Below are 26986 nucleotides of genomic sequence, written 5' to 3'. Positions count from 1 at the left end.
CATTTAAAAAATTTAAAAAAAAAATCAAATTCCTAGAAGCAGAAAGTAGCACAGTGGTTACCAGGGGCAGGTGATGGGGGTAGTGGGGAGATGTTGGTCAAAGGGTATAACACTGCAGTTATGCAGAATGAATAGTTCTACAGATCTAATGTACAACATGATGACTAACTTAAGACTGAATTGAATCCTGGAAATTTGCTAAGAGTAGATTTCAGGTGCTCTCACCACACACACACACACACACACACACACACACACACACAGGTAACTGGGACATGATATAGTAGCTTGATCATAGTAATCATGTCACTATATATTTCTATGGCAGGTGATCATGTGGTACCCCTTAAATATATACGATTTTTATTTATTATTTTTTTAATGTTTATTTTTGAGAGAGTGACAGAGACAGTGCATGAGTGGGGGAGGGCAGAGAGAGAGGGAGAATCCGAAGCAGGCTCCAGGCTCTGAGCCATCAGCACAGAGCCCGACGTGGGGCTCGAACTCACAGACCGTGACATCATGATCTGAGCCGAAGTTGGATGCACAACTGATTGAGCCACCCAGGTGCCCCTTTATTTCTTTTTTTAAAAAAGCAGTGAGTACTAAGCCTGGAAAAGTGAGTTAGTCCCAAATTATAGGGGATCTTAACTGTCACATGGAGAAACTTGAATGTTATCTTTTTTGTAAATGTTTGAGATTTCTGAGAAGGTTAATGACATGGTTTCAAAAATAAAGTTTCAGGAAGATTCATGTGACATATGTGCACAGCATGCCTAATGTAGTAAAAACGATTTAACATGAAAAACATTTTAATAAAAAGCATGGCACACACATACTTTTCTGACACGAAATCCTCAGGTCCTCGAAATACTGAGCATATTGGAGAAATACGCAAATCTGCTTGTCCAATTGACAGATTTAAAAAGTTGGGGAAGGGGCGCCTGGGTGGCTCAGTCAGTTAAGCGTCCGACTTCAGCTCAGGTCACGATCTCACGGTCCATGAGTTCGAGCCCCACGTCGGGCTCTGGGCTGATGGCTCAGAGCCTGGAGCCTGCTTCCGATTCTGTGTCTCCCTCTCTCTCTGCCCCTCCCCCGTTCATGCTCTGTCTCTCTCTGTCTCAAAAATAAATAAATGTTAAAAAAAAAGTTGGGGAAAACGTATCTTGCAGAAATCTCAGTCGTTTGAATATTTCCGCAGGACCTTCTGCCTAGTAACCGTTTTGCTCTATATGTGATAGTAGTTGTCTACACCTACCCCCCTTCCTATCACATAATAAAGACAAGAATTTTCAGCTTCATGTGTTGGCCTTTCTGTAATTCATACTTTTCTCTCTCTTCACTAAGCCTGTCTAGTGTTGCCATTTTTTTTTTTTTTTTTTTTTTTTTTTTTGGCAAGATGTTCTCCACGAAGGGAAGCAGTGCATTGATTCACATTCTGGCTCGGTCTCCTTAATCGGGATAATTACTTTTCCTATCCCGGCAGCTGTTCCATCAAACACGCTCCCACACAAAACACAACTCCAAGCCGCATTTGCTGACTCTGGTCATTCTCTTGGATCTTGTGACAATGTCCAGTCACTATAAAAGTTTCTAAATGTCTACTCTGATTCTCTGTCCTCATCTCACTGTGGACCAGGAACAGTCTGCCACCAGCACGAATCTGCAAGCCCCACTTGGACTGACGTTGCACAGAGCCCCCCCGGGGAAGTACGTGACGGGAGACCCACGGTAGGGTGTAAGGTAGAGAAACGAACTGAAGCTTGAAGAGTCCCGCAGCCCAGGGATGCTCTGACGCTGCAGTCCAGGAAGGAGACAATCTGGGGAGAAGAAATGCTCAGAGAGGCTACCAAATATTTCCCCAAACACTTCTCCTGGCACTAAGGGATGGCCAGCCCAGACAGAAGCCTAAATCCGTGCTCCTTGACCTACTCTGTCTGGTTCGGCAACATTAGGAAACTCTGCTCGTTTGGGAGTTCTGAGAGGGTCCCTTGGAAGCTCCTCACCTTTTGTTGTTCTCAAAATCTCTTTGAGAATATGACTGTGAATGCTCATTTCAGAAATATGCATGCACCCTCCCCCCAAAATATTGCATTCAGTAGCAGGGCCTTTATAGACCTCCTATAATCCACCCCAGGACTTTCAAGGGGCCCTAGGAAGCTCGCCTTGGAGGAATAAGTCAGCTGGTCCGCATACTGCCTGTACTACCTTCCCCTCTGGTGTGGGTAAACAGAGTCCTGGGCTCACACTCAGGGCTCCCCCTTGTGGTGCCCCCCTGAGTGCCAGAGGCCTCCAAGCAGGCAGGAGAGTCCTCATGAGGACAGGCAAGGAGTCTGAATCCTATTGATGACGCCTCACAACCATCGTCATGGTCCCGCCTTCCTTACGTGACTCAGGTGGTTTGGGGAACCCCATCGTGCGACCCTCCAGAAAGTAACTACTGGAACCTTTGGGGAAGGTGGAATGCTGTTCTATTCTTCAACATTTGGATTAAAACACTTCCCAGAGAGGTGGCTGTGGTCTGCCGTATGCATCCTGGGGAAACGGGGGGGGGGGGTTACTTTCTGAACCAGGGCTCTGCTGGGGGCCACCAGGAGAAGGAAAGGGCCAGGGAGAACTGAGCAAGAGAGAGAGAGAGAGGGGGAGAGATCAAGGTGCGGAATCTGGCAAGGACAGGCCATTCGCAGCCTGTGGGCTACATTAAGCATTTGGGACTTGGTGGGAGCCACTGTTGAGTTGTAATCAGGGCAGCAACGCTCACTTACAGAGAAGCCTTGGGGATTTTATCCCCTCATTGGCAGATATCCAATGAGGGGTGTTCCAAAAAGCGAGAGGGGGATCCTGAGCTCAAACACTAAACACTCATCTACGGCGGCCACATCGCGTATCTGTTATCAGTAAGTACAATGTGACAGACGAAAGTCACCCATTTCAACTTTACAGTGACTGTGACGTAGGGGAGATGAGGGTGTTCTTAGATTTAGCCTGTGTGTGTGTGTGTGTGTGTGTGTGTGTGTGTGTGTGTGTGTCCTAGCAACAGAGGAAGTTACCTCAGGTTACCTCGGCCACCCGTGGGAGATCATCTGTGATGCAATGTATAGAGGAGGCATGTATAGAGGAGGCAATGTATAGAGGGTCCCCCGAAAGCACTCAGGTTACTCGGGGGGCTGGCAGGGGCTCAAGAGCCCTACTTCCTGGAAAGGCAGCGTTTCAAAACTCAGAAAGGAAAGGTTGTGGAGCCCCGGTGCAGGAGTCCCCACGAGAGGGAAGCGTCAATTCCCAGAGCGCACAGTCAGCCCCACCCAGAGAAGGGCTGCTTGTCTTTATTCTGCCCAAACTGATTTCATGAACCCCGGCTCACGGGTCACAACCTTCAGCGTTCGAAGATACGGGCTGTGTCCTGCCCCCGTCCTTTTGGGACGGATGCAACAATCCGCTCAGGAGGACACAACCATCTAATAGCAGAGTTGGGACCCGGAACCAGGGCCTCCAGCATCCAGCCCCGCTGATCCTTCCGCTTTGGCACCTCTAGGAGCTCCGGAAAAGACTTTGCACTTTCCACTCTCCCGGGGAGCTGACGTCCCGGCACATGTCGGGAAGGGGTCCCTGCACAAATCCGGACTAAAAAAAGCCATCACGTCCCAACCACAGGTGCACAGACAAAGCACCCTCAACCCCTCTGCGGGTACAATGGGCAGAGGAGACCCTCGGGGATCCGGGAAGCACCAGGCACCCAGCTCAACCCAGGGCAACGTGATGCAAGATGAGGTGGTCCCCAAGTGACAAGGGCATTCGCAGCCTCCTTAGAGGTGCACGGACATCTTACTGGGTAATAAGGTCTGGCATGTGCATGGTAGAGAATTCACACCACAGGGAAGGTCCCCTTGGAAAGCCGTGGTGTGTCTGACGTGCCATACGCCCATGAACACATCCTTCGACAGTGAGATGCCACCCCCACCTTCTCACTGATAGCCCCAAGTTTCAATCCTTTGCCTCACTGTGAAGGGCCCCCAGAACACCCCCATGCCCTTGGGCTATCCCTCGCGGGCATGACAGAGCCAGCCTGGCCTTCAGGACAAAGTGTGGTGTGAAGGACTCATGCCAGGCCATTGAGCCAACAAACCTCCAATCTGAGGGCCGGAATAACAGCAATTATTTACGTATTCTTGGAAACCCTAAAATTTTCTTTCTTTTAGTCTGTACTAATTTTTTCCTCTGGGCTTCAGAACAGACTTGCAATTGTCAGCACAACAGTTGAACCTCCCTCCTTCTCCCCTCCCTTCTCCCAAAACACCACACACACACACACACACACACACACACACACACACATGAGAAACCCATGCAGGCAGGGTCCTCTGTGGATTTACAGACAGCCCACGATCCCAGGGAATCTGAGCCCTTCCTCTGTGACATCTAGTCAGTGTACGAGAACCCAGTCCCCCCCCCCCCCCACAAGACTCAGCAGGTGCATGAGTCACAGTTGGTGAAGGGTGGTGTTGGGGATAGGGCTGGTGAAAAGGCTCCTCTTCAAACAGCTCAAACCCCTGGAGAAGTGGCCCAGCAAGGTTAGCCACAGTCGCTTTGCCCACAGTGGATCCAAACCAGGAGCCCTTGATCTCTGCAGCCAGTAGGCGGCGCCCTTGTGTCTGGTACCCAGTTTGGCGGAGACAGAAATTCCCACCTCTACCTGAGCCTTGCCACTGACATGACTCTCCCATAGTGGCCCTTGATGGCCAGTGAGTAGCTGCCACTTAGAGCCAGCTGCTCCAGGAGAAGCACGCTGCATGCCCCTCCGTCGCTAACCAGACAAGCGAGGGCTCGTCGTCACGTCGCCGCCCGGATTGTACTTGGGGTCTCCGGTGACATCACTTCCTCAACCCTCACTCACCCATTTTCCAGTAAGTGTGCCCAGAGCACCAGAGCTAACTGAAACAAGACGTGGGCTTACACGTTAAAGTAGCCTTCAGTGGGGAGGCCAGGGCTGCTTCTGGAAAATGTTAACGCTTTCCTGTTGGATGCCAAGCCCTCTTGGAACTAAGCTTCAAACGAAACCTCATCTGTAAAATGAGGGGGTTGGACGATCCCAGGGAGCCATTCTGACTCTGACAGTTTATGCCTACTATGAAAAGAAAACCCAATAGAGCCCTGGGCGGGGGAGCCGGGGCGACTTCTGGTCGGCGTGGGATTGTCACAAACAAAGTGGTTGTGAATCAGTTTTTATTTTAGGCCTTGCAGCTGATAGATTAATTTCTTTTTTATGGGCCACACTCTGCATAATTCCAAGAAACTCACTCCATCAGAGGCTCCAGTGACATCACCAACCACCAGATAGGAGGCCCCGATGTTCAAACCTCAGGCTGAGGGGCTGTTCGAAGACTTGGCTCCGGGTGAAAAGAGGCTGTTTTGGTTACCCGATGGAGTTGCCATGGAGACCACGTTTCTCCCCCTCCATCCACCTTCGGGAAGTCAGATCATCAGAGGGTTTCCCACCTACCCATCCCCAGACTTGAATTTAATGGGTCCAATCTTGGGTCAGGCAAATCCATCATCCTTGAAGAGATCTTGAAGACAGACGGACAAAAGCTCTGTTTTCTGGACAGCTGGGCAAATTGAATTTGGCCATATAATTTTGGCTTGGAGGTTTATTGCTTATTTGTTTGTTTGTTTAATTATTTAATGATTTTTCATGGAATTTCTCCATTTGGGTACAGTCTTCCTGAGACCTCCTAAGCTATTTATTTGGAAAAGAAAAAGTCTTTTTTTTTTTTTTTTTTTTTGGTAAAGACAGAGAGGAGAGCGGTTTATAGTCATTTCAGCTGGAAGGCCAAAACCGCCGAATACAGAAATGTGTTTCGAGGACACCAGCCAGGAATGAGATGAACCACAACCAGGACCAGAGGGCAGTTTCTAAATTGACAAAGCAAGGAGCTTTCTCTGTACTCCGGTGCTAAATTCTCTAGAATCCTGGGATCTCCACACTGAAAGAGACCTCACGAGCCACCTAGTACAACCCCCCGATCTATGGCAGGCAATCTGCTTTCCTTCATCCTTGGCTGATGGCATCCATTCTCCACCTTACTGGGCAGTCAATTCTGTGTTCTTCTACTTCGGATGAGAAAAATCTTCTGAAGTTCTTACATGGAGCCGAAAACGGCCTCCCTGTAATCAACTTTACATCCCAGGGGCAGGTCTGTTTTCAGGAGGCCCTTGCAGGGGAAAAACTACAAACTCTCGTCCAAGTTGGCTTGGACAATACCCTTAGTAACAACCCTTCAAGTATTCTCAGCAGCTATGATGTTTCCCTCCCTTCTGGCTTGTTCCTTCAGTTCTTTTAATGACTCTTCACTTCATGGTCATTTCCAGACACTTCACCATCCTGGCCACTTGCCTCTGGATGCTTTCCAAGTTGTCAGCATCCCCTCTGCACTGGGGCTGGGGCCTGGATGTGGTGCTTCCTGATTCTGTGTTGACGGCTGACGGATGTAGGGTCAAGCCCAGGCTTGAAGTTACAAGGCCACATGCAGACATCACACCAGAAACTGGCCACAGGACACATCCTGTCCTGTCATCAGGATAATCCTCGATCGGCTGGCAACACGATGGCACGTTGTCTACCATGAGAACTACGTGCCGCGTAGCCTTGAATGTGTCTCTGGAGGATCAACGTATGGTTGGAAGTGACTGGCTTTTTCATTCAGTGAATACTTAGCATTTATCTGCTAAGAGCTTATATTACCGGTCATGGAAATGAGGCTTTGGAGCTGTGACAATAAATGGCACAGTCTCTACCCTCAAGGAGATTAAATAATCTACAAAAGCCTAATTGGCCCAGATGGGCCAGCTCTAAGCAACTTTGGAAGAACACTGTTTGTGACAAAAAATATATATGTATAGTCATAGATGATTGGACATGGAAGGAGCCTCAGGAAGCTTGGATTCATATCCTCTGTTTGGAGATGTACCAACTGAGCCTCAGAACCTGTTCATCCACCTCGCCATCCACCCACCCATTCACTCAACAGAGGTATTTCCTGAACGGCCCCCATATGCAAGGTAACATGTTTGCACGGAGTCCAGTGCAAATGGCAATAGCAGATAAGAGGTAGTAAGTGACATCGCTGGTGCATGGGATACGAGCTCCAGCTGAATGATCTGAGAAAATCCACCTGGTTGGATCAGAGGCAGGATCAGAAAGCAGATCTTCTGACACCTGGCACTGGGCTTTTCCCAACGCACCGTGATACCGCTCGTTAATGACTAGATGGTACATGACAGAGCATATGCTCTATTTGGGGGAACTCTGTCCTGATGGAATCCTATGTGGACATTGCAGGCAGTATTTCTGTAACTGGTGAATGTGCCGGCTGTACAGAAATAATGTTTCACCTCTGCAAAGCACGATGCAGAAGCCAGAGGCATTCCTGTCTGTCTTCTAGGAGCACAGACAATCCCTCCTTAGCTCTTGCCAAAGGTCTACTAAAATTTTCTCCCAGGAGCCACCAAAGAGAAAATCCAACTTGCTTTCCTGCTCTTTGGGCTCCACGAGATTGGATGTTATTGATTTTCTTAAAACGTTCTCCTTCCTTGGTTCCCGGGGTGCATCTCTCTCCGCCACCCCCTTGCCGACTATTGCTGATTGGTCCCTCAACCATGAACATCTTCGGGAATATCACCTTACACACTGTGGCTGCTCAATAAATAACTTGTTGGGCGTGTCTGGGGGGGCGGCTCAGGTGGTTAAGCTCAGGTCTTGATCAGGTCAGCTGAGGACTTCAGCTCAGGTCATGATCTCACGGTTCATGGGTTCAGGCCCTGTATCTGGCTCTGCACTGACAGCCTGGAGTCTGCTTTGGATTCTGTGTCTCCCTCTCTGACTCTCTGCCCCTCCCCTGCTTGTGTGCACACGTGCGCACTCTCTCTCTCTCTCTCTCAAAAATAAATACATAAGCATTTAAAAATAATAAATAAATAAATAAATAAATAAATAAATAAATAAATAAATAGTTGAGTGGATGAGTGGATGAGTGGCTAGGTGGATGAAAGACAAGTTCCACAGCTCAGCTTGCCCATCTGTAAACCAGAGGGTATGAATTCGAGCTTCTTTCATGGTCTTCTCACCTCAGTGTCTCCCCTTGAGGACCCACCCATTCACAGAACCTCTGCTGTCACCTCTATGTCCGAAATTTCCAAATCGACAAGGGCCCCTTATTCCACTTGGCTCTGCTTCCCTTGCTCCAAACTCAGTAGGTCTCAAATCATGTCACCCTTTCCAGACCCTACTCTCCTCCACGCCAAACCTGCGTGTCCTTTCCACAGCCCCAACCAGCATCCATTCTCTAAGTCCATGCGGCTCAAAACACTGAGATAAAGTTTTGCTTTCCCCTCTCATTGTAGATCTTAGACATCTACAGAACATCATTAGGGATTCCTTCCTTAGACTTGTTTAATTTTATCCATCCATCTATCCATGAATCCATCCTTCATCCTTCAAGAACACTCCAGCCTACTCTGGGATGACTAGGTCAAGTTCTGGGGAAGCCATAGCCCTGTTCCCCAAGCCCCGGGGTGATGTCACATCTCGCTACGACTGCTGGCATACTCATCCACCAAGTGTCTAGGCTCGGCCCAACCTGGGTGATCCTGGCCTCTCAAAGGCCCTCACCTTCCTTTCACCCTTGAGTACAAGATCAAGCCCAAGAGCATGTGCCAGGCCACCCTACCCACAGAGGTGATTTGCTCGACAGCAAATGGCCCTCTTGCTCCTCTGTGAGGGAGGCCTCTGTCTCCTGAGATTGGGCCATAACCTGAAATCAGACCTTACTATAGGATAGGCAGTTGGGAGCAAAGGGTTCCCCAGGGCTGAGCAGGGCCCCTTCCAATGCAGCCCAGCCCCAATGCCTTCCCTCCTCTGCTTCCTCTCTCCACTACCCACCTCTGCTCCAAATGCCAGCATTGAGCCCTCCTCTATGGCTCTTTTCCAAGAGGAGAAGGGATGAGGAGGGCTGTACATTAGCCAAACATCCTTAACCTCCCCAGGCGCATGGATGCAAATGGCCAGGGGAAACCCCTTTCAAGCCGTGTTGGGGCACAGGGAGCTGCCCTGTGCTGCCAGCTGCTCGTGACCCTCCCCACGCTCACGTAAAGATTTTCCATCTGATCCCAGTTACATGTGCATCCAGATTCCAAGGCTTACAGAAAATCGGAGCTGAGAGGACCCTCGGACACCAACCGATGTAATCCTCTGCTGTGCAGATGAGCAAACCACAGCTTGGTGAATTCCCGAGGTCACTTAGTGAGGCAGGGACAGGACTGGAACTAGAAGGCAGAGGGCCGGCCCAGTGGGCAGGATGGTGACAATGAGCTACCCATGGTAGCTGGGGGCTCTGGTTTCTGCCCCTCAAATTTGGGGTCACACAGGTTTGGCTAGTGGAGCCAGGCAGACAGTGTGAATACAGAATAGTAGAGAACTGGGTGGGGGCCCTGAGCAGAGGTGGGGATCGTGTCCAGTGACAGGCAGCCCATGGTGGACCTGAAAGCCTGGCACAACGGGAGAGGCCAGGAACAGCCCAGCAAGGACTTGAACTTCATGTTCCCTACCAAGGGCCCGATCATCTGGGGAGCCAGCCAATTTGGAGGAAGGACCCCCTTCCTGGCCTCTCTGCCTACTGGCAGGATGCCTGGCCAGGATGCAGCCCCTACCACCCAATGTTCCCACCACTGCCGGAGACACAGGCACCCTGCCCGCTCACCTCACCCCTCGTGTCCAGACATGCTCAAGATGCGGGCTCTCTCTGCCAAGGGCCCTCAGGTCCAGAAAATCTAGGTCCGTGTTCAGGGACTGAGGCTCCCAGTGTACTAAAAAACAGAGAAATGCCAGAACAGGGTTACAAAAATCGAGGTGTGTTCAAAACATTTCCTGTGAACAAATTAATACTCTACACACACGCACACTCCCCAAATATAATGCAACGTGGCTGTGCTATTCACAAAATCATCACAGAAGTGAGTTTTATGCAAATTCAGAACATGCATTTGAAGCTGTACGGTGAAGGTCTCCTTCCGCCAATCTCTGGGGCTGGGTGTGAAACCTCCCTCCAAGGTAACATCTCAGGTAGAAATGTGAAGTCCTTCCAGAATGTGGGACAGGGACCACACAGCTCTCTGGAGTCCCAGCGCCGCCCCCTCGGTCGGCTCCGCCTCTGAGAAGCACAGCCCTGGGTGGGGGGGTTCCACCTCCAGGCGAAGAGGGGTGCCTCCCAGCCCCCACATACACACCCAGCCCCGAGCTCCTACCTCAGACAGAGAGAGGGAAAGCGGGCAGCCCCCAGGGACAACGCAGGAGTGGAGGGCTGCCGTGGGCAGTCAGCCCTGACTGAATGGGGCCTTTTTTCTGTCACACCACCCAGGAGGGGGACGTAACCCCTCCCCAGCCACACAGAGCCTTCTCAATCCTGGTGGCACAGTACACCGTTCACACAGCTCAGGAAACAAAATAAATACATTCTCCCTCAAAGACCCCACAATGGGGCTTTTTCATGGCAGAGAACCAAGAACAACCCCCTCCCCTCCACATGGCTGAGGGGCTGTCCTCCTGAGCCCTTGCCCAACCCTTCCCGAGACCCAGGGGCCACCTGCCCTGGTCACGGCCCGGTATGGACAGTGGCCCTGTGGGTAGGTGTCGAGCAGAGCCCGTAAGTGTCTGCAGAAAGGACGGAGGCAAGAGAGGAACCTAACATTTACCAATTTCCTACTGTGTGTCACAGAGACGCAGCGAGGACACTCTTTCTTGATGGATTAAAGCACCAGCAGATTACATTCCTCAGGACTGAAGACGTGAGCACTTACTTAGGGCTACTCTTGAGACTCTCGGTGGGCCATGCAAAGCTCCAGCCATGGTGAAGGGGGGGCCTTTATCACACCAAGCCCAGAACTGTCCTGTGTCCCCATGTCTTTAGGGAGGCTTACTTTCAGGGGGATGTCAACCAGCCCTGGGAAGACTTCCCCTGTAATCTGCCCTATTCCCTGGCCACAGCCAAACCAAATCAACACGCCTACCTCCGCTCTCTGACACACCCACCCGCCAAGCCCCTCTTTCTGGAACTCCCTCTTTTCTTTCTACTTTCCTTTCTCTAAGATTATGGGAAGCCATGATAATAAACAGATAATACCCAGCGAGTGTTTACTCTGGCCCAAACACCTCTGAACTCAAGCATCACCTCTTACAGGAAGCCTTCCCTGACTTCACCTAGCTTTGCGACCATCTGTCCAAGGGCCTCTCCCCATCTGGGTGGGAGGGCCTAGAGGTTACAGCCTTGCCCCACCCCCCACCTCTGAGTGCCCAGCGCCTTTCCTAGAGATGACCCTAGGGCCTGGGTGAACGCTTCCACCAAGTACAGGTGCCTGCAGAACACCTTGAACTGGTGCAAGTTCTGACTCAGTGTCATCGTGACCGTCTAGGAGCCCGCATCCCAGCTGTGAGGCCTGGGTACGTCATTTAACCATCTAAGCTTTATTTTCTGCTTTGTTTTTGGCTTTCGTTAGCTTTTATTTTTTTAATTATATTAATTTTTTTTTTTTGAGAGAGAGTGAGCAAGAGGGAGAGGGGTGGAGGGAGAGGGAGAGAGAATCTGAAGCAAGATCCATGCCCGGCACCGAGCCTGACTCAGGGCTCCATCCACGACCCTGTGATCAAGGCCTGAGCTGAAATCAAGAGTCGGATGCTCAACCGACTGAGCCACCCAGGCACCCCTGTTTTTTGTTAGCTTTTAATTTCAATGGCAACAAGCTGGGTTAATCACACCCTTTAGTTGAAGGTATATTATCATCATCAGTTAATGCAAAGTGCTCGATCTATCGACATGAAACAAATTGCACATAAAGTGTGCAATTTGATGAGCTTTCGCAGGTGTACACATCTGAGAAACCATCCCCTTAATCAAGATAATGCACAAATCTGTCACCTCCCCAAAATTTCCTTGAGCCCTTTGGTAGTCCCTGCCTACCACCTCTCCCCTCTCCCTACCCTCTGCTTTCTGGATGCAACCACTCATCTGCTTTCTGTCATTATAGACTAGTTTGCATTTTCTAGGAGTTTATACAAGTGCATTGTTGTGTATATCGGTGTTTTTTCCCCTCTTTAATTGTAGGGTCATATTCCATTGTCTGGTTAGAGCATAATCTGTTCATCCATTTATCTATTGATGGATATGTGGGTTGTTTCCAGTTTGGAGCTATTACAAACAAACCTCCAGGAACATGCATATTGAAATCTTGGTGTAGACATATGCTTTCATTTCTTGAAGTAGGATGGTTGGGTTGTGTTTTATCTTTGTCCTTCATTCCCAATCTTTACTCTCACACCCCTTTAAGCATCCACTCGGATGTTTACCATATGCCCTTAAGTATGCACATATTCTCATAAAATATGCAGAGTTATTGTGTGTGTTTGTGTGGGGGGTGTTAACTTACATGCACAGTACTATGCTGGAAATCTAGTTCTATTTCTTGTTTCAGTTGATTCTATTTTTTGAGATCTACGTATGCACATTCTGCAGTCAGAAGTTCATTGCTTCTAACTGCTGTTCAGCATCCCACACCTGCTGTGTGTCCCATCACCTGACAGAGCCCTCCCTTTGATGGATACCAAGGTTGAGTTCAGAGCAGCATTCCCATAAATAATTCCCCAGTGACCATGTTGTCCTTCTGACCCCCTTGCCAACCTGCACAAACACGAAGAGTGGCTCTCTGAGTCCCAAGGTGTGCAACTTACATGGTATCACGAAGGGCGGCCGACTTGACTGCTCCCCCTTTGCCTGAGCCAGCTAATTACATGCCCTCCAGTCACGCGCCAACCCCCAGCCACCCCACATCCTGGTTGGCACTTGGTACTGTCCACTTTGCTAATCTTTCTCATTCTAATGGGTGTCGCCTGATAGGGTGTTTCGGTCTATATTTCTCTAACTACTAATGAGATTGGGCGTCTTTTCAAATATTTGCTAGCGCTTAGGACTTCTCTTTCTGTGAATGACCAATTTACACTCTTTGCCCATAAAACATTTGTACTTCCTAACTTTCCCTTGTTGATTGGCAGGAGCTCTCTGTTTTGTTTGAATTGAGATATAACTTACATAAATTGAAACGAGAGATCTTCAGTGTGGGGCTTGCTCTGTTTTACACATGCTTACACTAGTGTAACCCCTGCTCAGATCAAGATTTAGAGCATTTCTAGCCCCCACAAAGGCTCTCTGTGTTCCCACAGTCAGTAACTTCTTTTTTTATTATTAAAAATTTTTTTCTCAATGATTATTATTTTTGAGAGAGAGAGACCAAGCAGGGAAGGGGCAGAGAGAGAGGGAGGCACAGAATACAAAGTAGGCTCCAGGCTCTGAGCTGTCAGCACAGAGCCCGATTCGGGGTTCGAACTCACAGACCACAAGATCATGACCCGAGCCATAGGTGGCCGCCCGACCAACTGAGCCACCCAGGCGCCCCAGTCAGTAATTTCTTAACGTAACCACTATTCTGACCTCTGTCCCTTTAGATCAGCTTTCCTGTCCTAAAACTTCATATGGATGGGGTCATACAGTATATTCCCCTTTGTGTCTGGCTTTTTTCACTCCATATTATCTGTGAGGTCCATCTAGGCTGTGTTTGCAACACTAGAGCATTCTTTTTCATTGATGCACAATACTATGTGCCTACACCTCCATTTATGTATTTCTTCGTTGATGAACATTTGGGTTGTCTGAGTTTGGGGCTAGGATACATGGATAGAGCTTCTATGACCATGAACATGACTGAACATGTCTTTGGGTGGATGGAAGCCCTCAGTGCAGTTGGGAGTGGAGCTGTTGCATCATGGGGATTTTGCAGGCTTAGCTCTAACGGGCACTGGCCAAACATTTTTCTAAAGCCTTTCCAGCGTGTTGTACCAGCAGCGTATGAGAATTCCAGTTGCTCGTCTCTGCCAATACTTGAGATTTTCAGTTTTTGAAATTGTAGCCGTGCTGGTAGGTTTTGTAAGCGATCTGTGTATTCTAAGAGATCTACCTCTTTAGGGTTTTATATAAACGCAAGTGTAAATTTCACTCATCTATTCTCTTTGTCTACCCTGTATGGTATCTGTCTCCTCCTGATCTTAACAGACCTGGCAAACAATGGGTGCTGAATTCATGCTACTATGCATTTCTGTCTCCACCACCAGAGGGGTGCTCTTCCATGGCAAGGACTGGATTTTAATTTGTGTTAGGGCCTGGCCCAGAGCCAGCAAGGAGTTTTTCAATAGTTTGTTGATTGAATAAAGACCGGAACCTCCCAGGATCTGAGCGCGGGAATGAGGGGCTGTGGCAACGAAGTGGGATGGGGGAAGCATTTCTCTGCAGGAGGCCAACAGGTGTCCAGTGGGTAGGGGAAGGCCCCTCCTCCAGGCATCTAGTCCTGGACCCAGAGAGCAGGGGCAGGGGTGAGTGGGAGGGGCAGTGAGAAGCGGCAGCTCTTTCTCTTGAGCACTGGCCTGCCTCTGTGCTGTCCCTGTTTTCCAGCCGCTCTGAGGGAAGGGAGATAGGGAAGAGTAGAGGGGGAACGGGAGATTGGGGGGTGGGGAGGGCAGGGGGAGGAGGGGAGGAGGAGGCTATGGGGAGGGGGTAAGGAGGAGGGAGGCGGGGAGGAGGTGGTGGGAGGAGGAGAGGGAGGAGAGAGAGGAGGGGGGAGGAGAGGGAGGAGGGGGAGGAGGAGGCGGTGACTGACGCTAGTCCCGCCCCCGCGCGCGCCGGCGCCTCCCCCGGGTTCCCACTGCCCTGGGCGGGCGCCGCCGGCAGCAGAACGGAGGCGCCTCGCCGCCCCGCCGCCTCGCCACCTGGCGGCCCCGGGGACCGCCTTCCCCGCCGCCGCCGCCGCCGCCGCCGCCGCCGCCCTCGGAGCGGTCCGCAGGCCCGGCTGGGCAGCCACAGGGGCGCCCGCCGCCTTGGGCATCACCCTCCCCTGGCAAACGGCACTTCTCAGCCAGAGGGGTCGCCAGTCCCGCACCAAACACTTTACAGCCTCGCAATTAGAGTCGGTCCACCCCTCCCTCTACCCACTGGAGCCTGGGGACCAAGGCGGGGAAGCAGTTGGCCCAAGGTCACAGGATGAATTAAGAACAGAGTCAGCTCTGGGCTCTAACTCCAAATCCGTGGCCTCCCTTGTCTCTGCTCCCTGTCCAGCGTGCAGACAATTCACTCTGCTTCCCAGACCCCACTTGACTCTGCAGACTCTAGTCCCTCTGCTGGAGTCGGGGACTCCCTCCTGTGTATCACCGGGAGGCTGGCCACAGCCCCTCGAGAGTCCCCTGCCTGTGTCTGGCTCTAACATCTCATTCTCCAACCAGCAGCCAAAGCGATCTTTTAAGATAAGAGATCCCGTCAGGGGCGCCTGGGTGGCTCACTAGGTTGAACGACAGACTCTGAATTTGCTCAGGTCATCATCTCTCAGTTGGTGGGGCCGAGCCCCACGTCAGGCTCTGTGCTGACAGCGCGCTTGGGATTCTCTCTCTCCCGCTCTCTCTGCCACTTCCCTGTGCATGCTCTCATTCTCTCAAAACAAATAAATAAACGTTAAAAAAAATACAATAGAGATCTGATCTCCATACACCCTGTTTAAAAGCCCCAGTACAGCCTGTAAAGCCAGCCACTCGGCCACAGCCCCTGCATTTGCCCCCCCTCCACCCACTGAACTCAGGACCCTGTCTTGTCCTCCAACTTGTCAAATTCACCCCAAGGCCTTTGTATCGATTGTTCCCTCTCCCCCAAGCACTCCTTCCCTAGGGGTTCTTAATCAGGGGGTCTATGGGTTGAGCTGGATTTCTATTTAATTTCCCTGTGTAACCCTGTGTGTATTATGCTATGCGTTTAAAAACATCACTTTGGGAAGGGCTCCATAGGCTTCACTAAACTGCCCCGGTGCCTGTGGCACAGGAGAGTTTAGGAACCCCTAGAGCTTGGCGTGACTGGCCTTTCCTTGTCATTCATGCCCCAGCTCAATGTCACCTCCTGGTGGGGGCCGAGGGGGGCTTCCCTGGTTCCGTCAGCTAAAGCTGCTCCCTTTCTCATCTAGTCACTGCCTGGCACAGTGGCCCTCAAAGTGGGGCCCTGGACCAACAGCATTAGTGTCACTAGGGAACTTGTTCAAAATGCGTGTTCTGGGGGCGCCCGGGTGGCTCAGTCGGTTGAGCGGCCGACTTCGGCTCAGGTCACGATCTCGCGGTCCGTGAGCTCGAGCCCCGTGCCGGGCTCTGGGCTGATGGCTCAGAGCCTGGAGCCTGCTTCCGATTCTGTGTCTCCCTCTCTCTCTGCCCCTCCCCCGTTCATGCTCTGTCTCTCTCTGTCTCAAAAATAAATAAACATTAAAAAAAAGTTTTTTGTTTTTTTTTTTTTTTTTCAAAAATGCGTGTTCTGACCTACTGAGTCAGAAACTCTAGAGGTAGGGCCCAGCACTCGGTTTTAACAATCCCTGCAGGTGATGCTGACGTTGGGATGCTCAAGTAGGAAAAAAAGTGCTGGGCTAGCATTTTATCCCTGTGCTGTCCCAGCCATCACCAGCCAGAGGAGGGAAGCTGGAACCCCCGGGGCCTAGAAAGGGGAAGGGCTGTGGAGGCAGAGGTGGAGGGGAGAGGGCTGAACCCTAACGTGGAGGTGCATTAAGACAAAGCCCCCAGAGGGCCGGGCTGTGTCACAGAAGGGGCCCAGTGAGATTTCAGTGGGGGTGGGGCTCGAAGAGCCCTGTCGGTTAGCCCGGGTCAGCAATGGAGTTGGAGAGAAGGGAAGGAGTGGAAGGAAAGGAGTTGCATTCCCCTGGACACTCGTATCTCTGGCCTGGTCTGAACATTAACCAGTGTCTCTGAGGTCCTATTTGGAACCGGTCGCAGTCACTCCCAACTCCTACCAGCCTGGTCTCCTGGCCTCTGCCCCATTGCCCACAGGAAGTCTCAGGGCAATCTCAGGGCCCTCCCATCCTGAGCTGTTTCCGGTGCACTTTCCAGGAGGACCAGATGTTCCTGCAACCTGAGCCTGAGCCCATTCTCCAGACTGGAGAGCTGGGTTCCTGTCGCCAGTCCCAGGGAGCCGCCTCATGTGGTCTGGAGAATGCCTAGGTCCGGCCTGCAGCCCCTGGCTTTGATGGAGTCGTGGAGGGGAACTTAGGGCCTGTTGGTCACTGGTCTCTGGCTTCTGTGCAGTTCCCAGGCCCCCGGGGTGGGGGGTGGGGGGAACGGGACACTTTTAATTGACTTCCTCGATCTGATGATAGAGTATTGAGTATCAATAGACCGCAGGCAAGCTATTTTCGTCCATGATTTCAGACGGGAGCAGAAGCCCAGGCTGCCACCGCGATCCTGCCACACCACCTCGGGGGATGAGCTCACCCCCGTCTGCTAGCACAGCAGCATTTGCTGTGGCCAGGCAGTCTGATTCAGGATCTCCCAGGGAAAGTTCTAGGAAGGGGTGGAGGGGTATAAGCAGTTACAGCAGTGTGCCTGAACTGGAGCCTGCCAGAGACCAGCCTGGAGTCAGCAGGCCTGGCCACGCTCCTGCAGCTCAGCCTCTTCCCAGCTGGGGAACACGGAGCAGGTGACTTGACCGATCCATGCCTCAGTTTCCTTGCCTTCAAGAGGAGGTTGAAGGAAACGACAATATCGGCTCTGGAATTCTACAAGGAGGCCTGGGTGCTCGTCTTCCCGTGTCTCATCTTAGAGTCCTGAGCCTTGACTTTGTGTGCTGTGGTCAAGAAAAGAATCAGCAACTTGATAACATTCCTAGGTCGTGGGCACAGGATTAGAGACGTCATCTCCAAAGTGTTGAGAGCACCTCACAGGCTTGTCTACACTCTGGGTCTAGTGTGGGCAAGCACAGATTGAAGGTGGAGACACGTCCAGGATGCTGTGGATACTTCTTGTCTTCACAACTCCCTGCCAGACCTCTACCTGAGACCTGTCACTCGGCCTTGTCCTATCTGACCTACGTGCCACCCCTTCCTCGCAGACTAGGAGTTCAAGGGCAGGGAGGGGATCCCATCTCCTTCGTGTCTATGGGACCCAGTGGGGGCTCAATGAGCAGTCACGGAACAAACGAATGAGTGAGTGAACGGATGGGTGGACGGATGCATGGATGAATGAATGAAAGAAACCCACGTGAGGCATGCTTGTTTGATACCCTGTGTGTATGTGTGCATTGTTGCTAGGTGGGGAAGAGGACAGGATTAGTCACAGCCCAACCAGGAGGGGGCTCGATGGCTCTGCCTGGAAACCTTCCCTCTCAGTCATGGTCTGCAGACTCAAGACCAGGGAGAAGCTTTCCTCCATGAGAAAAACCATAGAATCATGGAATGTTGGCTACAAGCAAAAACCACAGGTCACTTCATCCGCACCCCTCCAATGGGGAAATGAAGGCCCAGACAGGTTCAGCTCCTGCCTCTACACTGAGCTCATCATGGAAACTGTTGTTTTTCCATGAAAAAGGAGCCGGGGGGTAGGGGAGAAGGGGCAAGGGGGAGGAGTCAGTATTGAACAGACCCACTGTTAATCACAGAGAAAGCCTGTGTCTTCCCAGGGGCCTGACCAGCCCAGGGCAGGGGGCTCCCAGCGTAAAGGGGGCTTGCCAAGCTCCAGGGCTACCAGCTCGCCTGGGCTGGGCCATCGGGCATTATGTAACCAAGCCAGAGGCTCCAAGAAACACCTAAGCTGGCCTGGTGTTCCTCTTGGACCGCGGTTTCCAGCTATTTCCTATAGAGGGAGGTTTTGCTGAGCACAGGGTTTTCTGCATTTTCCATCCGTTTGCTATTAAAGAAAAGCAGGAGACAAAATATCAAATCCTTCCCTGAGGTTGCCAGAAATCTCCCAGTTTTGAAGAAGGAAGAGCTTAAGTTCTGTCCCGGGGTCCCTGGACGCCTGACACATCTGAGGCAGGAGTTGCTCCCAAGGTGGAACCGGCTCAAACCGGCAGCTCCCCAGGGGGCCTGGCAGGGATGGGGGCTGGGCTGCCGCCTGGGCATGCACTTCGCCAGGAGGAGAGGTGGGGAGAGGATGGGCAGCAGAAGCTCAGAAGCTTCCAGAGCCCTGGAGGAAAGAGCTCTAGTTAGAAGGCTTAAGTCAGCTTTAGGGTGGTTGATACAAGGCCCTACTAAAAGTCCAGTTGCACAAAAAAAGTCATCATTAAAATTCTCATCTCAATCTTAATGCCATGTGTCCACGACGCCCCACATGGAGAAGAAGGACAGACAGACGTCTTTAATACATCCCTGTGCGGAGAGCACCTTGGGAAGCCAGAGAAGCTCTGGCAGGGGTGGAGGATGGGTCAGGAAAGGTCTGGAGCACAGAACCTTCACAGGAGGGCAAACCTGGGGACGTCAGCTCTCGGGTACCACGAGATGGGTGTAAGGGGTCTGCCTAGACCCCCACCCAAGGATGGGAGCAGAAGGACCTCATGGGGATGTGCCTACACTCTGGCTCCAGAGTGACCATAAGTGTAGGAGGTGGAGCCTGTATGCGTGGGAGGCAGTACAGAAAGTCTGATGACCGAGTCAACCACCTGCCATCGGGCTCAGCGCCGACCCTTTAATCTGTGCGATGCAAGCAGCGGCTGCCTTCTCTCTCTGCCTCTGTGACTTCATCTGTGAAATGGAAATAACACCAGCATCTCCATGAAGGGGTGAGGGTGGCGGAAGTGAGGGTTGAGATAAAGCAGCCAAGCGAACACGGGAGCACGTCAAGTGCTCGATCAATGTTAGCTGTCAGGAAACTAACCGATGTTGGAGCAGCTGGACAAGGACAGCTCTGGGGCATTTCCGTCTGCAGGCGGCATGTGGGGCCCCAGTAGTGGGGCGAGGCAGGGCACTACAGAAGTGGGTGAGGAAAGAGCCCTGCCCCTAGGGGTTCAGAGTAAAGCATGCCTAATGGAAGGACAGCTGCTGGAAGGGGGGAGGCGGGAGGGAGAGTGCAGGAAACGCTGCCTGGAGGGGGCTCCGGTTTCCCAGGGGGTTCCTGGGCTCTGTGACTACAGGAACTGTGTCAGGCCAGGCAGCATCACCCCATCATCCCAGGCCAGGTGCTCCTACGGGACCCCCATGGAGGAGAACCAAGTGGACGAACCTCGAACCTCGGGGGGATCTGGATGATGGGAGGATCTGGCTGAAATGTCCCCTCCCTCTTCTGGGTGACTTCCCGGAGCTTTGTGGGAGCTCGCGAAGCACTGTGCCCCCAAAGCACCTTCATCCTTAAGCTTCTACACAGCATGCCCCACGGTCCACGGGGTGCTGAGTCCCCTGAGGGCAGAGGCTCTGTCATCCCCGTACTGGCTCGGCCTCTTGGCACACCAGCACAGCAGAGGCACACAGACAAGATTTTGGGGGGCGGGGAGGCGCCTGGGTGGCTCAGTGGGTTAAGCATCCGACTCTTGATTCTGGCTCAGGTCACGATCTGATCTCACAGTTCGTGAGATTGAGCCCCATGTCGGGCACTGCGCTGGCAGCACGGAGCCTGCTTGGTATTCTCCCTCCCTCTCTCTCTCTCTCTCCCCCTCTCTCACTCACTCTCGAGCTCTCTCTCAAAATAAATAAATGTTTAAAAAAAAAAAAAAAAGAGCATTTTGCGGTGAGACCTGGGTTTGAGTCCTGGCTCACCGCTCAACCAAATGAGTGCTTGAACAAGTCTCGGTACTTAATACACTTAATACAGTGCAACTCCTATGAGCCCTTCACTTCTTCATCTAGTGGTTCATTCATTCGTTCGGTTCGTACTACTGAGTGCTTACTGTGTGCAAACTCCTGGTGGTGCTCACATTAAGGATAGAGCGGAGACAACAAATGACAGACATAATCAATAAATAAAGTATATGGTTAAGTTAGGGCAAGACGAGTACCACAGAGATAAAAAACAGTGGCAAAGGATAAAGGGGATGGGGTGCTGAGGGCAGGGGCAGGGGCGAGGGCAAGGCGGAGCATGAGATGTTTTTGCATATAAAGCATCTGACGTGATGGTTAAGAGAACGGATTCTGGAGCCAGAGTTGGGTTAAAATTTTTTTTTTTTAACATTTATTCATTTTTGAGAGACAGAGAGAGACAGAGCATGAGCAGGGGAGGGGCAGAGAGAGAGGGAGACACAGAATCCGAAGCAGGTTCCAGGCTCCGAGCTGTCAGCACAGAGCCCGACGCGGGGCTTGAATTCACGAACCGCAAGATCATGACCTGAGCCGAAGTCGGACGCTTGACCAACTGAGCCACCCAGGCGCCTAGTCCAGACTTGGGTTTAAATCCTAGCATGTGCTAGGTGTGAGACAGTGGGTAAGTCACTTAACCTCTCTGTGCCTTGGTTTCCTCATCTGCAAAACGGGGATGATAACGATAGCAGCTACCATCAGGGGATTATTACAAAAATGGAGGTAATACACGTCAAGCGCTTGGCACAGTACTAGCACATTGTGAAGGCTGTATGAGCATCGGACAGAAGCAACCAGAAGCACCGGCTAAATGTCAATGTTACAACCGACAATCCTGGGCCTCGCCTTACTTCCCTGGGCCCCCTTAGGTGGTGGGCATGGGAAAGGGTAGGCAAGGTGGCCCTCAGCAACTTCAGCTCAGGATCCAGTTGGAACCCCCTTCCTCTTGGCTGTGCAGAGTGGGACAAGCCCACCAGCTCTGGACCAAGCTGGTCTGGGACTGAATCGCGTCTCTACCGTGGCCTGGCTGTGGGACCTTGGGCAGGTCTCAGGACCTCCTCAAGCCTTGGTCCCTCTTCTCTAAGGTGGGAATAATAACTGATTGTTTGCCAAGCCCCAGGCACTGTTCTAACTTCTTTGCAAACATCACCTCATTCCATCCTTGTCACGACCTTCTGAGTTAGTTCTTTCGTTATTCTCTCATACGGGTGAAGAAACTGAGGCACAGACAGGTAAGAAGCTTGCCTGGTCTGGTGTAGCCAGGATTTGAACACCTATCTGCCTGACCCCAGAGCTCACCCACCCCTAGCCAATAATGCCACCCAGGATGGGTGCATAAGACACACATGCCAGGCTCAGCGTCTCAACTGGCACCGTCCCTGCCATCACCAGTTCCGTCCCCATGCGTGGCTGGAGGGAAGGTGGGTAGTTTGGGCCCTGGGGCCATTTTGTTGTCATTTGCACTTTATTTTTTAATTTTTAATTTTGTTAATGTTTGTTTATTTTTGAGAGAGAGACAGAATGCAAGCGGGGGAGAGCAGAGAGAGAGGGAGACGCAGAATCGGAAGCAGGCTCTGAGCTGTCAGCACAGAGCCTGTCGCGGGGCTCGAACCCACAAACCGTGAGATCACGACCTGAGCCGAAGTCGGATGCTTCACCGACTGAGCCACCCACGCGCCCCTCATTTGCACTTTCAGTTCTTTCCGCCAGGTGGAGAGTGATCATCTTGGGCTCCAAGTCTGCAGGTGGCCTGTATTTCACACCCTGTGCCCACCCTGCCTGCCACTCCCCCCAAATAATCCTGGTCTCTGCTACTTGGTGTCATCAAAACAATTAAATTTTAGGGGCGCCTGGGTGGCTCGGTCGGTGAAGCATCCGACTTCGGCTCAGGTCATGATCTCACGGTTCGGGAGTTCGAGCCCTGTGTTGGGCTCTGGGGCTGACAGCTCAGAGCCGATGAGCCTGCTTCGGATTCTGTGTCTCCCTTTCTGTGCTCCTCCCCAGCTTGCACTGTCTGTCTGTCTCTCTCTCTCAAAAATAAATGAAAAAACATTAAAAAAAATAAATTTTGAACATCCATATTTGGTCCAAACGCAGACCTCTCAGAGAAACCACGTTTCAGAAAGAAACAACAACAAAAGACCTAATAGAGTAGGCTATTTGTTTTAACAAAAAGACCCAGAAGAGACTAAAATGTCTGGGGATGGGTGGGCGTGGGGGGTTACTTTGGGTCACTAGGGAAGCGGAGTCACTCTCCAGAGAGGATCCCAGAGGGCCACGTGGACAATCAGAAATAGACCTACCTGTGCTTATTCCAGCGTGCGGGTCTTTAAATAGAGCCCCGGGGGCATTTTGGTAAATGTGGGACGAGGTGTCCCTTCGGCAGGCTGTTTATGGGACTGGGTAGTTCCGGCCTTCAATGGGCTGCTTTGTCCTATGTCTGCTGCAGCCACAGCCAGACAATGAGTGGCTCCAATTCTCATGCTCCTTCTGCCCGCTTTCCTTAAACAAACTCAAGAAGCAACGGTCAGCCTGGGAGTGAGGCTTGCGTAAGAGCGCACGGAGAGGTGGCCGTGGCACAAGGGACCTTCCGAGGCTCCCTGGCAAGGACTTCCCCCTGGGGCCTCTGAAGGGTTCCAGAGCAGCTGCAGGGGACGGGGTGGGGGGCAGGAGGAGGACCCAAGGAAAAGCCTGGCCCCCTTGGTCCCTGAGTGCCCTGCCCTTCAGAGGCTCGCCTTGTTCTTTGACCCCTGACACAGTGCACTTTCTGCTGTGGGGACATGGGGTCCCTGTAGAAGGCTGTCATGAGTCCGGCCCTGCCAGGCAGGGGACAGGGAGGTGTCTATTTGTTCAGCCCTGTCCCCTCCGTTCCGTCACTCACGGTGTGCGAGGCGTTGCTTCTATAGTCACAGTCACGGTGGCTCCATCTATGGAGGAGGACGTGTACCGCCTACCCAGCCACGCGCGAAGCACCCCACGTGTGTTCTTTCTTCAATCCCCACAGCTCTGAGTGGGATTAGCCTCACCTTATTATCCCCATTGCAGAGATGAGCAAACACACTCAGGGAGGCCAAGTTCCTGCCGTCGGTCAAGGGCAGGCTGGGGCTCTGACCCAGGGGTGCTCGATTCTGAGGCACATGACCTTCACCGCCAAGCGCTCCCACTTTGCCGATGCAGGAGGCACAGACCCTGCCCTCTAGGAGCTCAGCCTGGTGGGCAAGGAAAGCGAGAAAACAGACCGCTACAGAAAAACTTTAGGGAATACCGGCCCAGGTGAGAAGGGGCCCCTAGTCTAGCCCAAAGAGAGCCAGTAGGTTATAAAGAACTTAGAAGAGATCTTTGAGGTCAGTCTTTTAAGAAAAAGGTAAAAGACAGGGGCGCCTGGGTGGCTCAGTCAGTTAAGCCTCTGACTCTTGATTTCGGCTCTGGTCACGATCTCATGGTCGGTGAGATTGAGCCCCGCGTCAGGCTCTATGCTGACAGCACAGAGCCTGCTTGGGATTCCCTCTCTCCTGTCTCTGCCCCTCCCCTGCTCTCCCTCTCTCTCTCTCTCTCAAAATAAATGAGTAAACATTTAAAATAAATAAATAATTTAAAAAGGTAAAAGCCAAATGGAGGAAGATTTGCTCCCCCACCTGAACTGAAAGACTTCTGGGACAGAAGGAGGGGTATGCGTGTGTGCACTTATGTGAGTGAGCCTGCAAAGTGTGTGTGTGTGTGTGTGTGTGTGTGTGTGTGTGTGTGTGTTGAGTCTGAGGGTTGATAGAGGGGACAATGAGGCCACGCTTGACACTAGAGGCTCACGAACCTTCAGTAGATGTTGGGGTCTTGCCGTCGGTATCATCAACCACTGACCTTGGTCATTCCACAGTCACACATATTCACTGAGACCCTCTGTTCGTGAGAGCCTTCTGTGTCAGTAGAGCCTCGGGGCTGTCAAAGCACGTTGAGTCCCCACCACGATGCGGCCTAGACAAGTTGTTTTTCGGATCGGGAAACTGAGGCTCGGTGCTATTAAGACCCTTGTCAAGGTGCACGTCACTGTCAAAGCTACTAGGACTCAAAAGCTTCAAGGATGGGGACTTAAAGACTATCTGTGTGAGCCAGCCAGCCAGTTGGTGACTCCTCTCCAGACATCTGTCCAAAGCGATTGCCGTAGCTTTTGTTTGAGTGCGTTTAAAAGGAGATGGTGCCTCGTGTTCCAAAGCACATCATCTGTCCTCAGAGAAACTTCACAATTACCAGCAAGTTCTTCCTTATTTTGAGTGTAACTCTATCACCCCAGTTTCCTCTGGGGGGCATATGCAGTGGCATCTCTCTCTTTCAGAGGCCAGCCCTCTGGAAATTCGGAAAAGACCCCCGAGTCTCAGCCAGGAGGCCTCCGACACACAGGGAGGCTGCCCACTGAGGCTCTTGTCCCACTGCCCTGGCATCAGGCCAGTCTGTGCCTGATTCTAGCACTCAGCAGGGGTGGCAGGGTGGGGAGACAGTGGGTGCAGACCCCAGAGCCTCTGCCTAGTGACCAGCCCTCGGGGCTTCTGCCCAACCAGGTCCACAGACTTGCTCCGGCCCCGTGGGGTCCCCTACCCTTGTGCCGACTTTGCCTGTCGAGACTTCTGTCCTCTCTTTCACGGAGCTGGAGAGACAGTAGCGAGGAGGCAGCAAAATGCCCTACTGTTCGCGCCTGCGACCCGCAGGCGTGAATCTCTCCCAGGACGCGTGGCCCCCTGACTCACCCGGGGCCCGCCCTGGGTAAACGTCCCGTGCTGCGCTGTCCTTTCAGGGCGTACATTTCCATGAGGCCCAGGTTTGGTTCCCAGAACAGCAGTAAAGGAAGGACCCACACATTCCCCCAGCCCCCCTCGCTCAGCCGGTGTTGACAGAAGGACCATGTGACACGGGAGTGAGTAACGCAGGGGCCTGGACAGAGCGGGAGGGGGACCAGGAGCAGGAGGGCAGGGGCCGCGGCTGCCCATCACCTGGGACAAAGCCTGGCATTGTCCACACGCCCCTTCCCCAGCTGCCCCCTGCGGGGCTGCGGGAGGCTTCCAACCTAAGCCTGAGTTGTTGGGGTGAGTCCTCCTCACCAACCCCCCCCCCCCCACCATAAGGGCCCATCCCCAGGGAAACGGTTCCTGCTTGGGCTCAGAAGGCAGCAGGTTAAGAATACCAGGCCCTGGCACTTTCCTTCCCTCCATCCCTCACCCAGCTCCTTGGAGGGAGCCTGGCAGCGGAGGGAGGCCTCTGCATCTGGAATCTTCCAGCCCTCCTGTTCCCTTGGCTGGGTATATTTGTCTTGGCTGCCTTCACCTGGGCTTTTTACAACAGATTTTCTTTCCTTTGCTGCCCCCCCCCCACCCCCGCCCCGGCAGCTGGCCTCACGGTGCACAGAGCGAGGCTTGTTTTCGAGGGGCCACAGAACCCCACTCTGAGCAGCAGCCCACCCGTGTCTGAGCCCCCAGCTGCCAGTTCCCTCGAGGGCTGCGGAGAGCAGCCCCGGACAGAGTGGCAGAGGCAGGGCCTGGGATCAGAGCGCTGGGAAGGGGGGCACGGGGAGTCCCGAGTTAGCAGGGGTGGGAGGAGAGAGCCCAACCCACAGCTGGCACAAGGCAGCCTTACAGAGACTTGCTGGAGAAGATCAGGGATCAGACGGAGAGAGTCCCAAAACCAGGTGGAGAGAAGGAGAAGGAAGAGCCTGAGCCGGTCTAGGGGGGGACCCTAGGATGAGGGGGACCTGCATTGGAGTCCCCACCCGCCCATTATTATCTGTCAGTTTCAGGCCCCTGCCCCCTGCTCCTATTCTGTAACGTAGAAATGATAATATTTTACTTGCTCCAAGGTAAGGAACTGGACTTCTTGAGGTACTTTCCAGTTTGAAAACCTATGACTTAATAGTTGGGTTTTTTTTTTTTAATGCCAATAAAAGGTTATTTGTGTGCAAACAGAACGTTGACATAACAAGATGGGCCTCAGGTGGGGGAGGGGAGGAGTTTTCTGCCCAGTGACGTCCAGATCCGGCGGTAGGGATGAAATCCGTTCTAAATCACAGCCAGTCCTCCTCAGGGGGGTGGTTTCTGAATAGAGGGGCCTTTATGGTTCCCTCTCCACGCCCCCTCCTGGGGCAGACTTTCCCCTTGAAGCCCCCAGCCTTGGCCCAGTGTCTCCCCTCACCCCCCCCCCCATCCCTGACTCCCTGCTCTGCTAAGGCCCCCCTGCCCCTGACCTTGCCCATGGCCAGCTGGCCTGCAGAGCAGGCTTGGCACCCAGTGCAGGGCTCCTCTGCTCTGAGGGCAACTCGGGG

General features: G+C 52.5%; 1 protein-coding gene across 1 annotated transcript in view; it reads right to left on the bottom strand.

Annotated features, from left to right (window-relative positions):
- Positions 1 to 26986, bottom strand: part of LOC123582296 — a 159734-nt gene that overhangs the window by 22226 nt on the left and 110522 nt on the right. Inside the window, exon 5 of the mRNA XM_045448506.1 lies at positions 9753 to 9858. Within this exon, the coding sequence (XP_045304462.1) occupies positions 9753 to 9858 (106 nt within the window). The remainder of the gene's footprint in view (positions 1 to 9752; positions 9859 to 26986) is intronic.

The sequence above is a fragment of the Leopardus geoffroyi genome, chromosome B3, assembly GCF_018350155.1.
Source record: "Leopardus geoffroyi isolate Oge1 chromosome B3, O.geoffroyi_Oge1_pat1.0, whole genome shotgun sequence".
In the NCBI taxonomy this organism is placed as follows: Eukaryota; Metazoa; Chordata; class Mammalia; order Carnivora; family Felidae; genus Leopardus; species Leopardus geoffroyi.
This window is presented reverse-complemented; position numbering and strand designations above follow the sequence as displayed.